The sequence below is a fragment of the Pezoporus occidentalis genome, unplaced genomic scaffold (genome assembly GCF_034315485.1).
Source record: "Pezoporus occidentalis ecotype Australia unplaced genomic scaffold, CSIRO_AGI_Poc_V1 ctg265, whole genome shotgun sequence".
In the NCBI taxonomy this organism is placed as follows: Eukaryota; Metazoa; Chordata; class Aves; order Psittaciformes; family Psittacidae; genus Pezoporus; species Pezoporus occidentalis.
Genome location: NW_026914556.1, coordinates 243,481 through 269,232, shown reverse-complemented (window position 1 = coordinate 269,232; position 25,752 = coordinate 243,481). Strand labels below are relative to the sequence as shown.

At 42.4% G+C, this 25,752-nt stretch overlaps 1 protein-coding gene across 3 annotated transcripts; it reads left to right on the top strand.

The window, feature by feature from the left end:
- Positions 1-48: 48 nt before the first annotated feature.
- On the top strand, positions 49-18,039 carry KRCC1 (lysine rich coiled-coil 1). Of its 3 annotated transcripts, none has more exons than XM_062624307.1 (7): positions 49-105; positions 10,910-11,016; positions 12,376-12,462; positions 12,552-12,723; positions 13,416-13,664; positions 15,185-15,284; positions 16,722-18,039. In XM_062624307.1, exons 1-7 carry the CDS (start codon positions 66-68, stop codon positions 17,521-17,523), a joined length of 1,557 nt encoding a protein of 518 aa, XP_062480291.1. In that variant the 5' UTR covers positions 49-65; the 3' UTR covers positions 17,524-18,039. The 3 variants fall into 3 exon arrangements, with proteins under 3 accessions (XP_062480291.1, XP_062480294.1, XP_062480295.1); XM_062624311.1 differs by lacking the exon at positions 49-105 and adding an exon at positions 11,679-11,948 and having other exon boundaries at positions 10,908-11,016; XM_062624310.1 differs by lacking the exon at positions 12,376-12,462.
- Positions 18,040-25,752: the final 7,713 nt, after the last annotated feature.

Below are 25,752 nucleotides of genomic sequence, written 5' to 3'. Positions count from 1 at the left end.
TTAAGGTCGCAGCCCCCGAAGGGGGCCCTGCAGAGCGGCTGTGGCGGCGGCTCCCAGCCGGGGCCATGGAGGAGCGGGGTGAGGAGGCTTCCGCCTCCCTCACAGGTGAGTCAGGCCCGGCCCCGCGGAGCCATAGAGGCCGTGAGGGGAACTGGTGGCAGAGGCCTGTCATAGTGCGGTAATGGCGTGTTAGAGCCTTTCCCAGCTGTGAAATAAAGCGTGTTTTCATGATGCCAGCAGTGAAAAGTGATGGGAGTTCGGTGCCAGAAGAGCAAAATGCAATCATGGAATCCCAGAACTGTTTGGGTTGGAAGGGACCTTCAAGTGTCATGTAGTTCCAACCCTCTGCAGCGTGAGTCTTGTCTGTGTTTTCATGTGGAAGGAGCAGTGAGGTGCCTGCAGTAGACCCAAACTATTTGGTATACAGCTTGTAAAAGTCAGTCTCACATTTAATTCTGTAGTGCAAAGAGGCTTTGCTCTACTCTCATAAACTAAACATGGCAGGTAGGTGGTTGTTATATAGCAGAGCTGTGATGTAGAGCCCTGGAATTGAAGTTTAAAGTGATGGGAGCTTTCCATGTCCTCTCCTTCCCTGATATTCTCTCCTGAGAGAGGCATCATCCTGTTGAAATCTGGCAAATAGCACCCCAAAATAAGTGTTGAGCTTCCAGGCACACCAAGCCATTCAAAATGAGTATAAACCACTTCGTGTTGAAAGGCTTTGCTCAGTGGTTTATGAGCATTAGCAATTGTACAATGAAAATCGAGTTAAAAAAAGAAAAGCCACACATTTAGCAATGCATAAACATAGGCCTTTTTCTTATTATTAAGTATGTGAAACATCCTTTAACAGAGGTTTCCCCATTGTCACATTTAGTAGTGCTGTTGAACAGAAATAACTCCAGTGGAATGAATCACTCTCTGTAGAACACTGACAGCTATTTTAAACAGCTTTCTAGAGGGAAAAAGCAGCACAAGTATATATTCTCTTCAAAAGAATATACTTGGGGCAAGTTAGGAACTTAGCTTTGCTGTGTTTAGGTTTTCAGTTCCATTTTTCACACCCATTTCATCATGTTCCTGAGCTCCAAAATGGGCTCTGGTGTGTTAGGAGCAAAGCCTTTAACTTTAGAAGGATTTTGACCTCTTGGGAATTTAAGGATCTGGAGGTTGTGTTTCCTAAATTCTTAGTGTCCAGAGGTAGTTCACACCCTTATTTTTAATGCTAGTGCAGGTTTTGTTGTGAGCCAGACACAAAGGACTGCTGGGTTGTGCTGTGCCAAACAGAGCTGTGGAACTGGATGTTATGGTTTGATAGCCTGGTGGGAAGGGAAGGTATCCTTTTCTTAATGAAAATTAACAGCACTTTCGGCTTTGGAAACTTTCTGTGGCCTTAGTTCTTGCTCATTTCTATGCACACAGACCCAATGGAGGTTTTTGTTTGTATCTTTTAGCCTAAGGGGTTTCTTTTGGCTCAGTGGCAACAAGATAAAAACCCTGGGTACCTGTGAAAGTGTAAGTAATCTTTAGTTACAGCCATGCATCCTTCTTCTAGACTCAGTTTATAGTGCTCTCATGCTATGAATGACTACTTTTCCCCTCTTCCTCCTTTTTTAGTCTACACATCATCACTAATGGAGGGAGGGGGAGGAATAGTAGGGTATTAATTCACTGCTTATATTTTCCTCACCCCACATTCCACAAGCCTGTCTTAAACAGCCCTGAGAGTAGGCTGAGAAATAACATTGCACAAACTGCTATGATACAGTTGTATGGGAGCATTTATATGTCAGGAGGGAGCTGGGCAGAAGGGTGAGTAACTTGTCTTAACCTGCCTCAGAGAGTTTACAAAGTGGGGAGTGGGAGGTGTATTTCTTAGGTGTTCTTAAGACCCAAGAGGGATTCAACCATGACAGGGTAGAAAGGGGAAAGGGTCTTTTATCCAACAGAAATAACTTGATGCCTGCCAAGGAATCTAACAGCTTATCCTGCAGTGTTTAATAAGTCTAATGCATTAGATCCTTCGTCAGAAGGAACCAACCACCCAGCATAGACTTAATCAGTGATTGCACCCTGTTCACATTTTGATGTGTGTTTCAAGAAAATGTAAGTATGGCCTGATCAAACTATGCTCACAGAAACAAAAAACAAAACCCAAAGACTTGTTTTCTGAAATCCTGAGCAATTTATTGCAGTAAAATGATTTGACACTTGAAAAAAAGTACAGCTTTTTTGCTGGTAAAAGCGGAATAGCTGATGTCAATCTGCTTCAGCTGCGAGAGGCTGACCCAGCTCCGGTGGGTGTGATGGGAGGCAGGGAGCAGAGGTCAGTGTGATGCTCAGCAGGGACAGAGAGAAATGTGAGAACAAGAAAACATGGACCAACAGGGAGAAAAATGAAGAGAAGCAGGGAACTGTGTTGCAAGAAGCGAACACCTTAATTTTATTATTGAAGATTGGTTTGATCTTAATGCTTTAAAATGCTTTCTGCGTCCTGTCTGACCTGAGAGCTCTGTAAAAGCAGGTAGTCTCTTGTTCCTTGCTCACGTTGGGCAGAAGGGGGAGCATTGTTTTCACACCAGTTCTAAGCCGCTGTTGTGAATCGGAGCAGATCACAGATCCGTTTATCAAGGCTTTTAGCACTGCTTTGGTTTAGTTTGTACGTTTGAGAAGGTTTGGGCAACGCTGGGTTTAATCCCTCTTTTGGTAGTGTAATTATATGCTTCAAAGGCCGTCTGTATGTGTGCAGGCTTGGCCATGTGTCCTAGTCAAAGCTGTGATAATATGTAGTACTCAAAGATGCATATAACTGCTTGTAAGTTCACTTCTTATAGTAGTCTGTGGGGGAAAATCTAGTTTGAATGATGAAACTATTTCATGGAAACATGCATTTGCTTCCAACCAAGAGGGTCCAGTTTGGCATTTCACCTTTTTCTGATCACCTGAGCTTTGAAAACAAAACAAAGAATCGTTCAAAAGGATATTCAGTGCCTAAACTCGCTGAGAAAATGAAAATCTAGTGCTACTACAGTGTCATTTCCTTGGAGAAATATTTTTGCTCCTAACTGTGGGAGTCAAAATCTCTCTGGTTCAGCTTCCCTCGTATAGGGAATACAGTGCAGTAAAACTGCAGCTCTGTGTGTTTGATAAGGGGTTTAAAGTTTGTTATCTTTGCGTGGCCTTTCCCTGGATATCTGTGGATACCTGAGGTTATTTCTGAGACTTTCTGATTTCTCCTATACAGGGACTGTGCTGTCCTGCTGTACCACAACCAAAAGTGACTGGATCTCAGGGATACTGTTTGCCCATAGTTTTGGACAGCTGATCCTCTATAAGCATTGAAGCTCTTGTTCATCTTTCATCTTGTTACAGAGTAGTAATATGATTGCCTGATGACAAGCAGCAGGGTTTGCACATCTGGTGAAGTTACAACCTGTCAGCTAAGATAACTGTGTGTGCAGGTTCTTGTCTTTCTTGCTTGCAGAATAAAGCAAATTAATATAGTGCACATGATGTATATTAACCTGTTCTACTTTGCAGCTGGGACAGGCTTCAGCATGCACCCTCAGTTACCGTAAGCCTGACAGGTAGTAGCCTGGGAAGATTCTCCACCCCCACTGCTTGTGCTTTGGAGACAACCACAGGAAGGGGCTTGTAAAATGAAGAAAATATGTGGGTCAATATTTGCTCTTGAGGACTTGCAGCTGTTGAACTTGATTCATGTGAATCCATCCATTTCTCATTAAAATGCTGGTGCTGTTTGAGGGCAGAATTTAGCTCTGTCATTTTGTGGGTTTAGTACCTTCCACTTGAAACTTTATGCCTTTGCCTTAAGGGATTTGTCTAGCCTAGACTTTTTTCTTTACTGCATTGTTCTGCTTTATGTCTTCTCTACCCTCAAGAATTGGGGAAGAAACATTAATAATAGACTGAAGCTTGGAGCATTTCCTTTTTAATCAAGTGGTAGAAAATCCTGTGCTGAAGAGGCTTTTTGAAATTACCTGGTTTCTGACATTTTAATTAACGTTAGTATTTTTCCTACCACATTTATACTGCCCTGAGGGTAGACTTTTTCTTCCCCTGCCTTTCCTGTATGGCACACCACAAAGATTCCTCTACAATTAACTTAGCAAAAGTAAGAAAGCAGATAGCAAAGGTGTAAAGTTAAAAAGACATCTTTGAATGTCTCCCAAGTAGTAAAATATCCAAGTACAATAAAGTTTAAAAGTCCCTAAGTCTTCTTACGTCAGAGTTTTATTGAATTGCTGTGCCATTGAAGATTTAATATTAATGAAGATTGAAGATGTGCTTCTAAGATCATAACAGAGAATCAAGAAACAGTAAGGAAATCATTATAGACTCACAGAATTATGGAATGGTTTGGATTGGAAAGGACCTTAAGATCATTTAGTTTGACCCCCTGCCATATAACCAAATGAATTCACCTTGCCCCATTTCTCTGTGCAGAGGCATCATCTATCTTTCTAGCTTTGCCCTCTGTTACTTCCTCCCACTTCTGCCTGCCTTTTCTGTTAGGGCTCCGTAGTCTCTGCAGTGCATCTGGAATTTGTCTCTGACTGTAAAGCAGCCTGTTATGAAAATGCCCAAGTATCGGATGAGTACCATAAATTGTGTTACAAAACCAAGAAAGAATACAGAATTACTTGTGTATGTATGTGTTTTGCTTTTTTTGGCATTCTGTAGACATTTTGTTTGATAAAAATAATCTTTCTGGCACCTATTCTGTGTCCTGGATTTTAAGCTCTTGAATCACAGGAAGAGCTGAAGTAATCACAGAAATAACTATAGTGACTGCTGAGAATTAATAGTTGAAAAGAATAACCAATATTTGATTCCTTTCTTTGGAAAGAAAATGGAAAATTTCACCTGTTTGTCTAGCTTTTCCTTTGGGGCTATGTTGGTTCTAACATGGATCATCACTAAGAGAAGCATTGTTTCCAGGTTCTGATTTCTTCTGGTTTTGCAGTCCAACAACAATAATATTTTCTCTTTTTTTGTGTCAATATCTTCTGTTTTAAGGATAGCTTATAGATAGTACATTCATGGAAGTCTATACTGTCATGTTTTCCTTCTGGGCATACAAGTGAAGCATGATGAAACAGGAAATGTTACCTGTTTTATTACTGGATTTTCCCCTTTGTGCCTGGGTGGTACTTGAATGCTCATTTCTCATTCCATCTAATCAGCTTTGACAGGTACATTTCTCAGCCCTGTTCCCTCTGAAAAGATGTATTTCTTAAGAGCTTAGGAAGGATAATGGAGCAAAGCAAATGCTACAGGTGAGGCAGATGGTATGTTGGTGAGCTGATAATTTGCTTGAAGTAAGAAATCTCTACATACACATAGCTAACACGTGCAGCCTCATGTTACTGCAATTGTCCATTCTCATCCCGGCTCCTTTCTGTTTGTGTGCATCCTTCTGCTGTGATCAGTGCCACCTCAGAGCAGAGCAGAAGCTTCTTTTCACTTCTTGTAATGCTTGTACTCTACCCACTAAAAGTGGCCTTTAATCACTCTTGGTGTTCTAAACACTTGTAAATCCAGCACTGCACTCTTGTTTTCAGCCCTGTGTGGTCACATATCTTCCTGTAAACAGAGCACCCTCAAGACTACTGAAGCCTCAAAGCTAATCATTTTAATCTACTATGTGAGACCTGTGTCTTCTAGTGACAGGGGCATCTGTGGCTCATCTGTGCTTTCAGAAGCTATTCTGCCCAGGACCAGTCGTTGCTCTGAGGTGACTCTGAAAACAAGGCCACTATTGAAGAGAGGTTCCAATCTGGTGGGATTTCTGAGCCCAGAAGCCAGAGGGAATTGTTACACTGCTCTACACTTACCATGAACATGGAGTTAAAACTTTGAGGAATCTTTGCACTTCCTTTAATGGGAATTTGTGATTATCTGAGGTTAATCAGCTGTGCTAAAGTCACTTGCAAAGCTCTTCTTAGCATTTCAATGGGATCAGATTCATCTTTTGATTGCCAGAAACCCCTTTGTGCTGCTTCACTTTGTGCATCCTTTTAGATACATAAACTGCTGTTAATATTTGCTGTTGCTATAATATGTCCTTTTCTTAGGATGTCAGTGGACTTCACAGAACATGAGATCTCACAGCATGTCTGTGGCAGTACCAGGTACCACAGGGTTCATGATACAGCTGAGGAAAGAACAGGCCTAAGACCTACTAAGAATCACAGGAGAAATTACTACCGTTGGGTGATTAGTAAATAGGAGGCTGGATTAATGGCTCCAGATAGTCCAGAGACCTGTTATTCCTCCAAAGTGTGGGCTGTTCACAAACCTAAGCAGTTGTTTTGGGGAATAGCCTAAAAATAAAGGAAAAACCACACTGAAAATTACTGGTTGACTTAATCACAAATCGTGAATGATTGTATATTTTCTTAAAAAAAATAAAAATCAATCTCATGTCTTATATTTCTAAAACTTTTTTAACCACATGCTTTTATTAAGGATCAGTCCCTTTGTGGCAAACAGCTGTTGGTCTGTTCTGCAGTGAACCATTTAATGACAGAAAGTTGATCCAAACAGTTGCTCCAAATTCATGTTACCAGTGCTTCTATGTAAACATTTTGAAGGCATGTAAAGGTCAGTGTGGCAGTTGTGTAAGGCGACTGCTTTTGCTTGATTCTCTGAAAGGTTTCTGGTAGTACAGTTGCAAACTGTAAGGGGAACTATTTCCTTTACAAAAGTTTTCTTACTTGCCAGGAAGGATGTTAGTCTGAAAGCTGAAGGCCTCATGTTCAGCTTAATATTTATGGAACTGGTTGCACACAGGCAGCAGTAGCATAGATTTTCCCATGCTCTGTCATTTCTGTGTGTTGCAAATGGTCTTGAGGCACAGATAAAAGGAGAAAGGGCAGGCTGCTTTTTGACCCTTCTCTGGAAGGGAGCAGAGATGTGTTAGCAAAGGCTGTTGATGTGTGTGCTTGCCATTGGGAAGGAGCCTGCAGTTGCGCAGACCGAATTGAACAGCATTTACAACTCGCTGCCTGATTGGGATTTAAGTGAGAGACATATCTATTTATTCCTGAACCTGTCTCCATGCAGTTTGTCAGAAGACTGGATGGAAATGCATTATCCAAGGCATATGTATGTGACTAAAAATCCACTAACCATATAGAAAATAAAAAGCAAAAGGCTCTGGTTATATGTATAGGTGTTCATGTGGTTTGGGCCTGAAATTCAGATCAGGGGTTTTAAAAGTGGCAACCCAGCATTCTCAGAAGTGCTGGCTAGCTGTGCTCCTGACCAGCTTTACTAGCAGCTGCTGTATCCTGCTTGTAGATTGGGATGTTCTGGCCTTGTTTGCCTTAAGGAAAGCAGGTGAGGTTATGCTGTGCTTGGCTGTATCATACTGGCAAAGCTGAAGCTGAATTCCCATGTATTTGCTAACATAACAGCATGTGAAAGCCAAGAGCTGCATTAAAGCATGGTACATTGTCATTCTCATGGTGCTGGCCGGTGCTCCCCAGCCAAGTTATTGTTTGGGAACCCTGCCTGTTTCATGTGATACGTGTTAATAGTCATCTTGTGACCATGGAGAAAAACTGAGTAGAGCAAATCTTTAAGGGTCCAAAACGAAGACAAGTGTTGTGAACTCTGTGTCTTTATTTTTGTAGCTATTTTTCTTGGGGGGGGATCAATTCTTGCGTTTAACAATGGTACAAGGGTTAGACTGAAGTAGGAGGAGACTTTACTGAGATTATGGTAACTCTGCATTCATCACTGCTTTACCTTGAGAAAAGACTGAGCTAAAGCAGGGGGAAGACAATGTTAAGAGGTGAAAAATAGAAAGACTTAATGAGAAATTGAAGACACAGCATTATGAAAAGAGGGCTAAGATTTAATAAATTTCCAAAGAAGAATCTTAAGTCAAATCCTGTCACCTTTTCACAGTATTGAAGAACGAAAATGGCTCTTGTAACAATAAAGAGCAATATTTGAAACATCTCTAGAATATATTTTAGTGCAATTCATCAGGTAGTACAAAATGCCATTGAGGACAAGGACACAACAGGGTTCAGGATGGCTCCAAGAGGCACAACAAAAAGTTACTTGGACAACCAGGCTTCTGCTCCCTGTAATCCAAGCTTTTCCTGCAGTGGTCATCCAAGAAAAAGCAAGTTTAATTTCACATTCTAATGTTCTTAATTTTTCATGTTATTCTGTTTTTAGGGTATTTTTGTAGCAAGCATTGATTGGGTTTTGTCCGCCAAGAAGGCAGTGGAATTCAGTGCTAAGTCAAGGAAAACATGCTTAGGATAGTGTCCTTAAGTAATATAAAGAAGTCTGTCTTCAAAACAGAGATGTGTTTTACAGTGAGAAGCTATGCAAATTGAAATAGAGTGATAATAGCATTTCATAGCCTTGTGCCTGGTTACATTGCAGTTGCATTTATCTTTCTCTAGGGAGCTGGTTTTACAGCTCAGTACACTTGAGCAAACTGGTGTAATTTTCCTAAGTGGCTTTTTCTGCTACAGACATTGGCAGTTCATGTGCTTTGGGTACAAGATGGACTTTCATCTAATGCCCAAAACCAAGTCATTGGATATTTTTGTGTATCAAGGTATTGTGTCCATCCTTCACTCTTCTGTTTGAAGGGGTTAAGTTATGTGAATCAGTAACTGTAGAGTATTGAGCGTTTCTGGATGGGTCGTACTACAGAATACAAAAGCTCTAAAGGACAAGGCACCTGGCCTTTGTACCTCATGAAAATAAAGGTTTTATTAGAAGGTGAATTCTTTCATTGGTAAACCGTGCCAGACAGTGGCATTTTGATACCCAGTCAGCATGGCAATCGCAGCCAGAAGCCTCATCAGAGCCAACTTTATTAAGACGTGTATGTTAAACATTTCACTTTGGGAAGGCAGAGTGGGGTTGGCCATGCACACAGGCTGAGAAATATCTCTGTGTCTGCAATTTCTCGGGTTTTCTCAGTGCCCATAGAGCTGCTGATAGATTCTCAGCTGGTTACGCATGGTTGGCATTCTTTGTTTCGGGCTTCCACTGAGGCTACATTCCAGCTCAGTTAAAGTATACAGTATATATATAAAGTATATAGTTTGTACCAAAATTCATGCACTGTGCAAAGCTTTTTCCTTGTGCAAAGGTGGCAGTCGTGTGTTGTCCCAGGGGACTGGGTAGACTCTAGTCCTTCCTTAATCATTTGTTAACTGATCATCCCACAGCTTAGCATCATTATTTAGAGTTACAGGACACAATACACAGTATTTGATTCTGGTTTTTAATGTTCCCTTGGACTTTAATTTGGCAAGAGGCCCAGAGAGCAATCTTTAGAAATAATGGTGAAGGCTGATTGCCTTTATGGCTTTCTTGATGCCTTTTTGGCACCGAGCCTGGAGACCACAGGGCACAGTGCTTTCTGCTCCAGGCTGTGTGCAAAGCATGGAAAGCCAACTGCTCTATACATGGCTTCCAGGATGGACCATTGGGTAAACTGAGATGTTGAAGCTCAGTTACAGAATCATAGAATGGTTTGGGTTGAAAAGGACCTTAAGATCATCCAGTTCCAACCCCCTGCCATGGGCAGGGACACCTCACACTAGACCAAGCCACCCAAGGCTCTGTCCAACCTGGCCTTGAATGCTGCCAGAGGTGGAGCATTCACTATTCGTTGGGCAACCTGTGCCAGTGCCTCACCACCCTCCCAGTGAAGAACTTCTTTATCTCTAACCTGAACTTCCCCTGTTTCAGTTTAAACCCATAAAGTTAAGACATCACAATACTTTCCCCAATATTTTCTCTTCAACCTCAGCTTTGTTTGAAGAGCATGGTTTAATTGAACTGTAGTTATGTGGCTTCCTTTATTTTTATTTTAAACTGTGGCTTATTTTTAAGAGCAGGGCATGCCAAAAAGGGGTATTCCAGCTTAGTTGGAATTAGTGTGACCTTCCTAGGATGAAAAAGAAATAGGTAGTCAGAATTTGCCAGCACAAAAGCAGCTTTGGTGGTGTACAGCATGGGTAGACTTGTTCCTTGAAAGCATACTGTATTATAGAGAAGTGTTTCAAGCTATGTAAGTTAAACTGGCCTCTCTAATGGACTGAGGTGTGTTGAGAAAGAACAGGAGTGGGGATGTAGCTTTATCTTTGTGAGGGTTTTGCTAGCACAGCTGTGCTCCTCTGAAGGGTGTGTTTAATTCTCAACTGACATGATGTTAAGTACTACTTTTAAGTGCTTTTTAGAGTGTCCCCTCAGTTCAAATGTGCCTGCACATACGATTATTCAGGAATAGCTTCAAGTCTGGGCCAATATTAGTATGAATTAAAGTGTATAGAGGCCATGAGTTAACTGGGAAAAGGGCAAAGAAAATCAAACAAGCTATTGGAGCAATTTTTCCCATATAACTAAATCGGTTAAATTGCTGTAGGGCACATGGGTATAACCTCCCTAAGCATCTGAGAGCTCTTGGGCTTTTTCATGCAGTGAGCTACTGCCAAGCTTTCTATAAATCTCTTCTTTAAGGAATATTCCCATATTTAACTGACTGTGTGATCCAGTCCACTTAAAATTGTTCTTTTAAAACTGTTAGTCAAGTATTTCTGATATTGTGGCCTATTTGAAGCAGATTGACAACCCAGTGAAAAGTCTGTGTTTTTAAAGCCCAGGTACTCTTATAGCAGTACTTCATACATCCATGAGAACAATACTTTGGTAAGCAGGAAGGTTCCAGTGGCTTTACAGCATTTATTTGAAGCCACCGTGAGGCACAGTGTGATTCAGTGGGTGAACATTGGTTCCTTCATCCACTGCTACATGTGAATGTCAAAGGGGTTGATGTTTCATATGAGCAATATATCTTGTCCTAAAAACTGGCTGATTTTTGTCTTTTGCTGTTTCCATTTAGAGGACATTTTAGATGAAGCAACAAGGAGAGACCTTTTCACCGACACTTACTGTAAGGTTTGCAGGGCAGGGCTGCAGTTTGAGTCTGAAAGGATATCACACTACAAGGTAGGCTGGGTAGGATTTCTCCTAGCACTGGGGCTTTGGTTTGTTTGGGGTTTCTGTGTAGTGTTACAGAAGTCTTTTTATAGTGTGTTTTTCAAGGCTTATGCTTGGCTTTAGACATTAACCAGACTTAAATGTTGTGCAGACTGCGGGTTCAGTGATAGTGAAGGGCAATCAGCTGCATATTGTAGCATGACTTCAGAAGGAAGTGAGCAAATTTAGGCCATGCTGTATATGGAATTGAAGCAATTCTGTACCACATGAGGCAGGATGCATGTACAGCACAGGGCAGTGCTATGGAGGACCAAGGTCATGCTCCTGTCTCTTCACCCAACAATACATGTGCTGCTCTGTACACCATTAAGCAGCAATTGTGCTGTTAGGACTTGACAGGGTTCAGACCCTCAGTTTGATGCTCTGTTTCTTGGATCTAAATCCAGCTGAGGATGATGGATGCAATTGTAAACTTACCTGATTCACCATTATAGATCAAAGTGATGCAAATAAGTAACTTTTTCTTTTCCTCGCTTGTATTAACTAGCCAGGCATGATAGGACCCCTTCCTCTTTGATAATATTGTTATAATGTCTTGCACTGCTCCTCAGAATCCTTAAAAGACATCTGAAAAGCATCACATCAGAGAAGGCAATTCTTTTGCTTTGTAGGTTCCCACTGTATAGGTTATCATGAGGGTGTGTTACAAGTGCAAGGGTTTGAAGGTTATGGATTGAGAGAGCATCTAAGAATTAAAAAGTAATTGCCTCTGAGGGAAGTATACATTAACACCCAATGTTAGTTACCTGGACTGTTGTATCCTCAGTAGAAAGGTGCAGGAATCTCTGCAGGCTGACTCCAAGCTGGAGATAACTTTAACTCAGCTTTCCAGGGAAACTTGTTTCTCTCCACTGACTCTCTGGGGAGGCTAGACTTCTCAGGTAAGTCATTGCCTGTCATTCTTCTGTGTCAGGACAGGGGACAGCCTTGATATCAAGCCCCCAGGCTCAGTGGTAAAGCAGCACAGCAGACCGGCTTTGTGGCATGGCGGCGTTCCTTTCCTTTCCTATTTTAGCATCCCTATTTGTAAGGGGACATGTCAGCATTTTTGATTCCCCAAAGAGTTGAAAGTAAATGACTCCAAAGGCTGCTGAGGCAAAATGCTCTGAGTAAAGCTAAGTACTACATTATTGATTAAAGTATAGTATTGTGCCATGAACTGGCATTTGTCCACTTGTGGCTCTGCTTTATACAAACACAGTTTGGCAAATGTTGAAAGTAGGTTTTGATGACTAGAGTCCCCGTCACTGGATATATCACTTGTGTGGATCCTTATTACTGAAACAGGAGTAATTCTTCTCTTCCCAGGGCAAAAAACATGCTCAGAAAGTTCATATTTACATCCAAATGCATGGAGATAAGAGACAGAAGAAAACAGATGGTGTTGATTTTCAGGTGACTGTTCCTCTTCATTGCTAAATAAAGCTTTTCCTTGTATACTTCAGTGAATGCTTCTAACTGAGCTTGCCCTTGTCTGCTTTCAGATGGATGAGGGTGAGGCAGTGAGCAAATACAAGTACTGCAGTCTCTGCAACATGTTGTTTACTTCCCCAGTCGATGCTTTGTCTCACTACTTGGGAAAGACCCATGCTAAAAACGTGAAGCAGTCCTCCAAGGAAGCCCACATGCCAGCACAGGACATGCAGATTGTTCCTGGTAAGGACTAAAGAGTTTGCTTTGCATGTGTTTTCCTGTCACTCTCTGAAACAAATACAGAGAAGTATCTTCCTACACTTGCCATGTCTCTATGCTTTTCAATGCTGCCAAAGTTGTGGAGCTGTCTTGCAGTAACTACATAGGTGAATAAACAGTGATGCTCCCCTGCACAGCTCTGAAGCCATGGAACCTTGCTTTCAAATTCCCTTTCATTGACTGAAACTAAAGGCAAATATTACTCATTTTTTATTATTGAAAGGTGATTGTTGTTCTGAGAATTCACTGCAGTGCCAACAAGTTGTTCCACTCATAATGAATATGATAAAAAATTAAAACAACAGTCCATGAGCAACACTGAACCGGTGTTAGTCTTGTAAAAGTTGCTGAACTGTAAGGGTGAAGCATAGTTTATATGCTCTGAATCACCCTCTGCAAGGGTTCATCTCTTGGACTGTATAAGGACCTTAGAGTGACCAGTCATCAAACACAGCTGATTTTCAAGTATCTAATAGTGGGGATTCTGAATATTCCAGGGTTATATTCCTTATATGTCTGTACATTCATATCAAGAACTGAGATACTTTATAGTCTATTAAAAGTAGTTCAGCACCCAGCAGATTGCTCTGTAGTCTATTTTGTTCCTTGGAATTGTTTTAGCCTTCCCTGTGCTGTCTCTGCTTCCATGTCTCCAGCTTTACAACAGCCACTGGGTGAGAAGCCCTTGCAGCCTTCAGGAGCTGAAGAGTCTTCATCATCCTCCAACACAGGATTGATGTCCAGTGATCCAAACAAGTTCTGCAGGCTCTGCTGTGCCTCCTTTAATAAACCAGTTATAGCCCAGCAGCATTACAGTGGTAAGAAACACAGAAGAAATGAAGCACGTAAAAAGCTATTGGAGGAGCTGGGAGACAAAGCTGTCCCTGCAGAATCCAGCACAAGTGGTAAGCAGAATGTGAGCAAGTGTTGCAGTCTCTGAGTGTAGCTTGGGTTCTCACTTCTGATTTGTGCGAGGAACTACTCTGGTGTGTGCAAGGAAATGATAGGCTTCTCCTACGGTAGAGAAAAAGTTCATTTTTTCCTTTCTGTTTGGTCTGTGAGCTGTTAAAGTTCTCTGTAATCAAATTCAGAGGGTTACAGACAATACCCCAGTCCCCTAAATCCAAGGCCAGGATCAGTTTTGTCTGTCTCATTCTTAAGATGTTCATCCACCTTGTTCTTAAAAACCATTTATGCTGAAAACTCCACAGCCTCCATAAGGAACATGTCCCAGGTCTTCTCAATGTTAAAACTTCCTACTAACATTGAACTCAGCTTACTCTGACCACAGTGTATTTCTTCACTATGCACAGAACAAGAAGCAGGCACAAGAATTGAATCATTTGTTTCTTTTTTTGTTTCATTCTTTAAATAATTGAAAACTGGTGTCATGTCTTCCCTTAATCTTTTATTCATGGAACTGCTTGTCAGATGTATTTCAGTCTTCACACATAAGGAAATCTATTTCCTAAACATTTATTGTTCCCCAGCCTCCCATTAGGACTGTCTGCAGCTCAAGAACTGTGTCCAAAGCCAGGGCCCTGTTGCTGTGCAACTTCCATTACTTCTGAGAGGGCATCATCTGGTCCTGTGCAACAGAACTGTCAATGCTTTCTTTAGTAAGGAATTAAAATGCCTACCTGATAGTCAAAAGTCATTGTTAACAGTTCTCATTAAGTCATGCTATAATTTGAATAATATACTTTGATGTAAAGCAATATCCTGATGGAATTAATGCTGCTAATGGATGAAGCTCTTGGGTTTGCATGGGGAAAAGGGTTGCTCTCTGATTTCAGAATACATAGGTCTATGGATGGGGAAAAGGGTTGCTCTCTGATTTCAGAATACATAGGTGTATGGATGGCAAAGCCTGTAGGAGAAAATAATAACCTAGAAAGCACAAGGTGTTTCCTCGTCTGATCTTATATTTGCCTGAGGCTCCATGTACCATATTCATACTGTACTGTACGGACAATTCCCTCTTCTCAGGTTTGAACCAAAGCTGCATGAACATTTGAACAGGTAGTGTTTAAACTGATCTCATTTTAGTTAATTCTGGACTGACTGGGCTGGTATCTGTTGGTACTTGCTTTGGGTCAGGTATATACAATAGTATTGAATTTTTCAGTACAGTTCGTTCTCATCAGCATTTGACAACAGTTAATGGCATTATGTTGGATCACTTCAGTCATCAAAAATATAATCTTTGGTAGTGTTTAAACCATGGTTACATTGCAGCTGGACACCTTACCAGCTCCCTTCAGAAGTATTATTCTAGTGTAAAACTGCAGCAGAGACTCTTATCTGTCCATAAACACTGTTTATGTCATCATGTTAGGACTCTTGCATGGGATGGGATTGTGATGTGCTTTGGATTTTGCTTTTCGGTTGCAGTCTCTCAAACTTACATGTTCCTTCTTTGCAGCAATTGGAGTTGGTTATTACATTTGCCCTGTATGTGATGTCACACTTACATCTATAGAAACATGGCAGTCCCACCTGCAAGGAAAGAAGCACAGGATTAAGTAAGTCAGTCAAACTATACTAGAAGTTTTCAGTTTCAAACTTTTCCACTAGTCCTGTTGTTTGCTGTTAAGTGACTTTGATTAGCCTGGGGGGGGTTTGTTGCTGTTGGGGTTGGTCAGTTTACTGGTTTTAAGGTGCACTGTCCATTTAAGCATCATACTTGTGACTGAAATTCAGTGTTAAGAGTTCTCCCAGTTGCATCTTCAGTGACAGCCCACAGGAAAAGTCCTGAAACCTGTACAGTTTCCCCACTTGTTTTGCTGTCTGGGGATAGCAGCACCTATTTTGGTACAGCATCTTCAGTGCTCAGTCTAAAACGAAATGATCTGATCTTAAAGATTCCTATTGGCAGGGCAAAGAAGACCATAATCCTGAAAAGCACCAAGTCTCCATCAGTTGTGTTGTTTTCAGAATTCATCAACACGTGTCTTACATTTGGCATAAGATAATTTATGGGATAGATTATAGCTCTTGTGCTTTCCCTTTTACCCAGAAGAGGGCTTGTAGACTGTTAATTGCAGAATGGATGTTGTGGTGAATTAAGAGCTGTGTTTGTAGGCTAAATATCAAAACTACTTAGAAGATAAATGTTTTGATAAGACATGTTTGAAGTGAAGGCACAATAATAATATAATCACAAGACACTGATATAGAAGTGATATTACTTCAAACATTTGCTTAGTGAACAGGATTAGAGTCTCCAAAGACAGGAGTATAGGAAACTGCTACAGGGCTACAGTTTAACAAAATGAATGTATAAAGCTGGTGAATTAAGGCAGAACAAGATACATTTAAGGTATGGGTCTTTGGAGCTGCCCTTCAGGGAGTATCTTTGTCATCTAACACTTTATCTTCCAGCCTGAGGAAAGAGAGAATAGAATATAAACTGACAAGTAGTTTTGCCTTCGGGACCACGTTTACCTTGTTAGGGTTTTAGCCATCTGGGTTGGTTGTTTCTGTGGAGTCACACAGCTTGCCTGTGTCCTGCAATAGTTCAATAGAATGGATCTCATAAAGAAATGAGTAACTTCATTACTTGACGGTATTTAATGTAATTGCTTCTTATCTGCAGCTAACTGGAGATTAGTTCATAAGAGAGAATATTAAATTTGGGCGTTTAGGGGTAGTTTTAAAATGTATGCAGTCTTTTGAAAAGCAGCTTATTCCTGCAGCATCTCAGCTCACAAGAAACTCATTTGATGTTCAGGAAGTTATTCTGGATCTTTAGTTTTCACAAAGAGTAGAATTTGTACCCCGGAACTTCAGCTTTACAGATACAATTGAGTGTAACAGGGTCTATGTGGTTACACAGAACAACACACTTGGAGTATGTTCTTTTTCTGTCTCTGGAAATGTGACCTGTTTATTTTAACTCAACAGATGCCAGTGAAATCAGTCAGTATTAATAACTAAGACTTTCTGTCCAGTTTACGCAGAGAAACAAAGCTGGCTAATGTCATGAAGAAACCAAACAAAACCCCTGACTCCTTGCAAGATGAATTAATGGATTGCATTGAAGTTCAGGAGGCTAAAGGGCAAGAGCCAAGGGAGTGTTTAGTAAAAGTAGAAGAGGAATGGATTCAAGATACAAGCATTGAAGGTGAAGGTGACCTTGGTGAGGTTATATCTTCAAACCCTGTGTGTCAACAAGGACATTCCAGCCTTATCTCAAACACCGAGTCACCTGCAAATACTGGGGAAAAGAGATCACTAAGTTGGCCATCAGCATGTGAGCACATACTGGAAATGACACCTAATTTTTGCTATAACAAGGGATACTGTAAAGAAGAGCAATCTGAGGTAGCCATCATCAGTGATAAGAGCTTCAGCCTGTTGGCTGCAGAGCGTATAGACTGCTACAGTCTTACAGTTCCTGAAACTTCTACCAATTCCTACGGGAAAGAACAGAAATCTCAGATAAAATGTTTCAAGGAGGAGGAAGAATCCATCAATGAAGAGGTGAAGTATGAGAAAGAAGCCCCAAAGTGGAAAAGAAAGAAAAGTAGTGAAGGTGCAGATGTTGGAAAAGAAAAGGAGAAGTTGAATGAGAAACAAAAGAAAATGAAAGTTGAGATGGGCTTGGTGAGTAAGAAGAAATCAAGACCTTATAAAGACAAGATACTTAAAGAGAGCCCTGCTGAAGAAAACAGTAAAAATCCCAAGGAGGATAAAGAGAAGACCCAAAGAGGGGGCAAAAGAGAAGAGGAGCTACTTTGGGTTGAATCTTTGGGATATTGATAAAGGTTTTAAGAAGTTGATTCTGTTTGTATGCTCACTTACCCATTTGATACCATAATATCACTTTTGGGGGTTTTAAAACAAAAGGTTTTGTTCCGATCTGGGGGTGAGAACAATCCTGTCTTCTGAAATGTTGTGGCAGTAGTTAGGAGTCAGTTTTAATCTTACACATACGGTAGCCATTGCAGTTATGTGAGTTTAAAAGCTTGTAACCTCTCCTGGAATATACCACAAATATGGGGCAGTAGTTTAAAGAATACTGTTGGAATTTCACCAGATACAGGTTATTTGTGCTGTTAATGGTACCTACTGTTGAGGTGTCTGTTATTGTTCACTACAGTGTTTCCAGCCATGTCTGTCACCATTTCTGTGCCAGAAGGAGAATGTGAAGGGCTTTTGGTTCCAGATCTTACTTGCTGTTGGGTCTTTGGGGTGTTGGTATTGTTTTGGCTTGTTTGTCACCCAGTTGTGAATGGAAAATGAGCCCATTAAACATGCAAATGGTTCTCAGATGTACATCGTCTAGTAGTTTTTTTTCGTTGTATTGTTCATTTTTAGTTTAATTTAGGAAACACAGAAAAGGTGCAAACATGAGGCCAGTGAAGACAGGCTAAGAAAGTTGGGGCTGTTCAGCCTGGAGAAGAGAAGCTGCATGGAGGCCTCATAGCAGCTTCCAGTGTCTGAAGGGGGCCTACAAGGATGCTGGACAGGGACTCTTCCTTAGGGACTGTAGCAATAAGACAAGGGGTGATGGGTTCAAACTTAAACAGGAGAAGTTTAGGTTAGATATAAAGAAGTTCTTCACTGTGAGGGTGGTGAGGCACTTGAATGGGGTTGCCCAACAAATAGTGAATGCTTCATCCCCGGCAGTGTTCAAGGCCGGGCTGGACAAAGCCTTGGGTGACATGGTCTACTGGGAGGTGTCCCTGCCCATGACAGGGGATTGGAACTGGATGATTTTAAGGTCATTTCCAACCCAATCCATTCTATGATTTTATGTTTCTATGATTCTACGAGGCTATGTTCTGCTTCATGCACTCAAAGTGATGTACAGAAGGAATGGAACATTTGTGACCCAAGGTTTGTGATCCAAACCATATCCTGAAAAATCTGTAACGGCTTTGTATTCCCATTTTAAATGTCATGACACCACGCTTCCATTCATGGATTTATGCCATTGTGGCATAAGCACTGATGTCCTACATATATGCAATTAATTGAGAAACTCAAATGATGGTGTTTAAGCTCTTGTGTTGCTCCCAGGACTCTCAGATGAGACCTTCAGTAAGCCATGGACACTGGAAATGCAGCAGTGTCTACAGAGCCAGGGACAGGCAGGATGCCCAAGAGAAAGAGGGGAGTTGCATGATCTCTTTGCACTGTTGAGCTGGGATTGCGTAGACGATTTGAAGCCTGTGTGATGTCTTACTGAAAGCTGCTGGACTGAGTAAATACAGTTAAGTTCTGACAAGTGATCATTTAAAAGCAGTTTCATAAGACACCATTTAACATCTCTCTTACTGCCTGCAGGTTCCAAGGAAGGTTTTCTAAGCCTTGATGTGGGATCTCAAGGCCATCATGCTCTCAGTTTGCACTGCTCAGGCTGCACTTTCCCCTGGGTTAGTCTGTTTGTAGAGGCACCTGTGCTGAGCTGCTGCTCACAGTAACGCTGCCCAACTGAAACTTTCTGTTGTGGGTTGTGGTGTGGGATGGAGCAGAGACCAGGGCCCTCAAGCCTGTCTGATTTGTCTTAGTTTTGGTTTAGTAAGTATAAGAAGTAGGCTGAAAAGCATTGAAAACAATGTAGTCTGCTTCATTTTTTTCAGGATTTGTGTTTTGTGGTTGATTGCAATCTTGGATTTAGATTTTCCTGCTGCTGATAAGGTTATAAATCTCAGTAGTTGACATCTGAGCCACCAAGTAACTCAGTCCATCCTCTAACAGACAAGTTGAACTAGATACATGTACAGCTAAACACCACTTAGCAGGAACATGTAGGTGGCAATAACAGTTCATTTGCCAGGAGTCTCAGGAACCTGAACTCAGAGCTCCATGTGGATTCATCATTAAGTTTTAAGTGTGCATAGGGTCCTTTTTCTGGTCCCCTTTCCTAATCTCTCCTTGTCTTTGTTTGAGGGTGGTGATGCCTCTGCTTTCTTCAGTGCTCTTTTTCCTCACTCAGGAGTTACATGCCTTTCTGTATCTTTCCAAGGATACTTCCCATGGCTTTCCTTAGCCTTTGCTTATCTGATGAGGGAGTTTCAGGTCACACGGTAACTGCTTTTCTCATTATTTACTTGGGCAAACATCATGTATTTATGCTACTGATGACGTTTGTGAGCTGTTGTAAACTGCCAACTGCAGGCTGCCTGTATTGTCCTACGGTGTAACTGGGGAGGTTTTCAAGTGCTTTCCTGTATCTACTCTTTGCAGTGAGAATACCGTGAGCAGCACTGCAGCTTGCTCCCATGTAAGACAAATAATGACTTTCTCTGCTCTCGAAACATCTAGTTAAAGACATTGTAAGATCTCTTTGCTATTTCTGCCACTCTGTCAAATAGGCTTGTACAAATATGGCCAGTGTCTTCATTGGTGGGGGAACCCTGCTCCATAGGGTCACATACACCTCCTTGCCTTAGGAAGTCAGTTTAAGAAAACACACCTCCAGCAGATGGAAAGGCCACAACGTGGTACCCCACTTATACACAAGGAAGGGAAGTAAGTACCAATTTACTACCTTCTGAAGTTGCATTTTTGGAAGTCAGGAAATTAATGCCTCTGAAAACATAGTAAAAGTGTGAGTTGACAGAGCAAAGAGATGGTTTTGGTTTTCTCAGTGATCATTCCCAAATCTGTGCTTGAACTCCATACCTTCCTCACCCACCCACTGGAAAGCGGTTGTACAAACTAAGTTGAATAGCTCTAAACAAAGTTTCCTGATATCAAACATGAAAGATAAGAACTCCGAAGAAGCGTTCCTGCCACATTTTGAGTAAAAAATGATTAATCTCTGATGTAAATGCTGTAAATGAGCCATACCAGGTTCTCATCTAGCAGAAGTGACTTACAGCTCTCATTTAGATAAGTGATAGCCAATTTTCTAAGGCCATAAATAGCAATTATTGTTCCTGTGTTTCCTGATTGCCTTGTTCCAAACCTTTCACATCTGTACCAATAGTCATCTACATGCTACGCATTTTACAATGCTAGGCACAGACATTAATGATGTTACTTACCCTTTAGCGTAAATGTATCTTTTTCCATTCCTCACTAGCAAAGGGATCCACACTGACTGTAATAAAGCTAATTCTGCTCATCTGTTCCTCCCAGTAAAACTGCCAAAGCATTACAATTCTGACTGGGGAAACAAATTCAGCCACAGATCTTTCTGAGCAGAAAGAGTTGCAGATCTGCCTGGAGTCAATGGGGTTCTATGCGGGTATAGATTCCTCTGTGAAACACTAAATGTGATGTGTCTCCTCTTCCAGTAAACCTGTGTGCTGCTTGGCTTTATGAAAGAACAGCTGTATAGCACAAAGGCAAGTTAAAGCTGTGTACATGGAGCAGGGCACAAAACCAAGGTTAAAACTGCTGTTACAGGTTTGATTGCGGCTAAACTGCTGTTACAACTGCTGAGCTTAAATGAAGGCTTCTGCATTTCAAGTTTGTCTGTCCCTGCTTCACCAGGTCACCTGGATCAGGTACTTTATTCTTCTAATGCCTCTTTTTTATCTGTAAATGGTGCAAAAGGTGACTCTGGAGATTTGCCCTGCCCATGCTGTGCCCCTGAATCACGGAATCATAGAACTGAAGCTGACTTCTGCTACCAGTTTCCCCCTTGTCCTGTCACTACCATCCCTGATGAAGAGTGTTCTGTGTCCCCCCCCAGCATCCTTGTAGCCCTCTTCAGATACTGGAAGGCTGCTCTGAGGTCTCCACGCAGCCTTCTCTTCTCCAGGCTGAACAGCCCCAACTTTCTCAGCCTGTCTTCATACAGGAGGTGCTCCAGTCCCCTGATCATCCTCGTGGCCTCCTCTGGACTTGTTCCAACAGTTCCATGTCCTTTTTATGCTGAGGACACCGGAACTGTACACAGTGCTCCAAGTGAGGTCTCACGAGAGCAGAGTAGAGGGGCAGGATCACCTCCTTTGACCTGCTGGTCATGCTCCTTTTGATGCATCTCCTTCTCGTGTCTACCCTGGTAACTTGTCCAAGCCTATTTCTGTAGAGACCAAGAGGCTGAAATCAGTGAAAATCACCTGAGTGCAATGCCTTGAGCTGCATCTCAAATTTGCCACATACCTGTGGAATCAGAGCTCAGTGTAAAGCAGTTGTTTGAAGTAGTTGTTATTACAGTTTAATTAAATCAAGGTATTTCAGCTCTTGGCCAGCACTGCCATCCAACACGGAAGCTGACAGGGTGCTTAATGGTTGTATTTATTAACCAGAACACCAAGATGAAAGCACCAGGGTGAGGACTGGGAGGTTTGGATTCTCTTTCCAGCCTTTCCACCAGCTTCTCTGGTGATTCACATCTTGCCAGGAACATGGTGATGCAGCTGAGCTCTTCCATCTCATGTGCAGCTTTTTAACCTTCACATGTTATAGCTGCTGGCCCTTCACATATGCTGGTGGAAATGAGCTGAGGGAGGAGGTTACAGCCTTGTCAGATGTGCTGGTGACTTTCCATCTGTATCTGTTTCCTATCCTGGTCACAAAAAACTAATAAATAGGAAACCATAAATAAGTACAGAGCCATAAATCTGTGGGAAAGCTTTGGGAAAAGACCAGCAGTGATCCTCATCCCCAGATAAGTTCATGTCCTTTATTTCAAAAAGCTTAATTTACAGTTGAGAGCAATGAAGTGCTATTTCAGCCAGTTATTTCTGGCAGAGCAAAGGGTTAGGCATTGATCCCTATTAACTTTAAGGAACCTCTGATTTGATTTCAGAGTGCTGCAGCACACTGCCTGCTTGGCTCTGCTCCTGGCAATCGCTCCTGCTTGGAATGGAAGAATTTGGCATAAATCCCAATTTCCACAAGTGACTGACACCTCCAGGAGTCCTGAGTGCCTGCAGGAACCTGCATTGTATAACATGGTGAGGACCACTTGTCTCACAGTCGAGCTTCATCATAGGATTGATGCTCAACAAACACCAGGCAAAAACACAGACCCTCAGCTCCCAGAGCTTTTCCTCTTGCACTGACAGCTCAGGTCCTTGCTGTTTCTGTACTTGAGGTATGAGAATCTTAAATAAACCCAGATTCTCAGCAGGGGGAATGTGGAATAAATGGGACATTGTATTTTGGGGGGTTTTCTCCAAAGGCTGTGGGGAAAAGTGGAAATCTGTGTGTGGGATGGAGGGGAGATTTGAAAGAAACCTTTAAAATGAAATAGGATTTCCTACAACTCACAGTGAAACTGTTCACAGCAGTGTCCTGAGCACTCACCTAACAAACAGCTGAAATAAAGCTGTTTTCCCCAAAGCTAAGTGCTTCCAAACCATCTGCTTTATAAATTCAGCTCCACAGGCTGAATCACAGTTACTGATACTACTGTGCTGTGTGAGAAGCATACTGGCTGTGATACCTCTTGCTCATAGCTAAACTTCTTCCCTCTAAATGCTTCTTTTGGAATTGCATTATATCAGTCTCTACTGATGCTATTTCTGAGCCACAGTAGCAAAACCTTCCCTGTTGTAGTCAGCAGAAATGATGATTTCTATTTCTCTTCACTCCCTCGCATCAGTGATATGTCAGCAGTACATAACACATCAATGTACCATGGTGTATATGTACAGATCCTTCTCAGAGTGTTAATCAGAACTCTGAAGTCTGTATTTCTATATTTATTTCAGTTCATGTGTAACTGAAGTCTGTGCCTCAAGAGCACTATGGGAGAAGCTGTGTGAATTCTTTGCACCAGCTCAGTTCTTCCCTACCTGCCTTCAGCCTTTCTGAATCCATCTCTCGTGCTTAAAAATAGATCACTCTGCTTTGCTCAGCTTCACCCCACTAATGCTTCCTGGCTTGCTTTGCACTCCCATGTTGCTGCAACATGAAGCAGCTGGTTGTGACTCTGGCTGTGAGTCACCCAGGGAAGGTGGTGTGTGACCACTGAGATGGGAGACCTCCCAGCAGCATGCAAGGGTTGGCTCTTTTGACCACTTCACAGAGGAAAGGAGATGCTTCGATACTGTAGCTTTAAGCAAGTGCAGATTAAGGCACCGTTCAGGATGCACTCAGCTCAAGTGGGTTTCCCTTCAGCAGCAACATCTGTGCATGCACTGAGGTTCCTTAGAAGTATCCTCAAAATGAGAGGATTGTATGGAAGGAGCTTTGTGGAATCTCTCCTATGGAGCCAGGCTGAGAGAGCTGGGCTGGTTCAGCCTGGAGAAGAGAAGGATCCTGAAGGGCAGACCTTAGAGCAGCTCCAGTGCCTAAAGGGGCTACAGGAAGCCTGGAGAGGGGCTTTGGACGAGGGCCTGGAGGGACAGGACAAGGGGAATGGCTTTAACCTGCCAGAAGGGAGACTGAGATAACCTCTTAGGCAGAAGCTCTTCCCTGTGAGGGTGCTGAGGCGCTGGCACAGGGTGCCCAGAGAAGCTGTGGCTGCCCCATCCCTGGCAGTGTTCAAGGCCAGGTTGGACACAGGGGCTTGGAGCAAGCTGCTCTAGTGGAAGGTGTCCCTGCCCGTGGCAGGGGATTGTAACTGGATGAGTTTTGACGTCCCTTCCAACCCAAACCATTCCATGATGATTCTATGATTAAAGAAAATCCCTCTCAAATCTGACAGAGAAGCTGATGCTGCTCAGCTCCTGCCTTCTGGTGTGTTTACATCTCATGTTTTATTCTTCTTTTTTCTAGCTCAGCAAACGAAGCAATGAGCCCGCACACAGCACCCATGCTCACTTAGCAGTGCTGCTGTGCTGAACCTGGTGCTGCACCTGCGGTCAGGGTGTTTTGTCACCCAGCCCGAGCAGAGCCGGTGCTGCCTGTGGTGCAGCTGTGAACGGGGGTCTCACTGTGCACCGGTGCACAGCCTGCCTTTCATCTTTCCACACCAGGCTCAAAGCAGCAAGAAGCACCAGTTGGTGGGGAAAAAGAGGTTGAGACAACGCCCCTAAGCTGGTGTTATAAAATCATAGAATCCCAGGCTGGTTTGGGTTGGAAGGGACCTTAAAGCTCATCCAGTTCCAACCCCTGCCATGGGCAGGGACACCTTCCACTAGAGCAGCTTGCTCCAAGCCCCTGTGTCCAACCTGGCCTTGAACACTGCCAGGGATGGGGCAGCCACAGCTTCTCTGGGCACCCTGTGCCAGCGCCTCAGCACCCTCATATTGAGGTTTTTCTCCTTATCTTCTAACCTGCACTATTCCAAGTAACTTTATGTCCCTTTCCAGGTACCTGTGACTCTCATCCACTGGTAAAACCGCTGAGAGCAGCTGAAGGAATAAGGGTATTTGCCCTATGCTATGGAAGGCCTAATACTTAATCACAGTCTTGTGTTAGCTTTGCCAAACATCAGGCTAACGATGAATCTCTCTCGAAACTGGAAATTGTTTCTAATGTGTTTCATTTTTCAAGAAGTAAGTGAACACATGAGAATTCCCTGCATTTCCCTCTGTGGGGTGTAACATCAGGCATTCCATCACTCCTAGGAGTAAATGAGCTCCCTACTGAGTTATTCATGAGCAATTCTCAGCCAGGCTGATATATATCTGATCCCTTCCTGAGGAATAAATCAAGCATCTCCCTTCATGCTGAGAGTTGGCACATCACTGAATTCTCTGGGACTCTACATAGCAGAAAAGAATCAACCCAAGCCTGAATCTGTCCCACATCCCCAGTGAGGTTGGTTTAGCTCTCAAACCAGCTTCCTCATTCTGCCTCTGAGCTCTGATGCTCTTCTATATTCTGCCTCCTAAAACTCATTTTTCTATCCTGCCCATACATAATAAATCATGATCAGGCAGGATATAGCACACTGCACTACATCTCTGTCTGATTGTATCACTCCATCCCCAGGGCTTTCGTGCTCTTCCCTTCTCATTGCTCTGCTATATGGGTTGTGTCTACAGCAGCTTTACAGATTGTAAATATTGGGGCTAATATCCAGCTTCTCTGTGAATCACTTTGTGTGCTCTGGGGTGAGTAAAACACTTGGGAGCAGAAATAACAGCTTCTACTAATGGGACTGGTAGGAGTAAGATATATGTTCTCAACCTA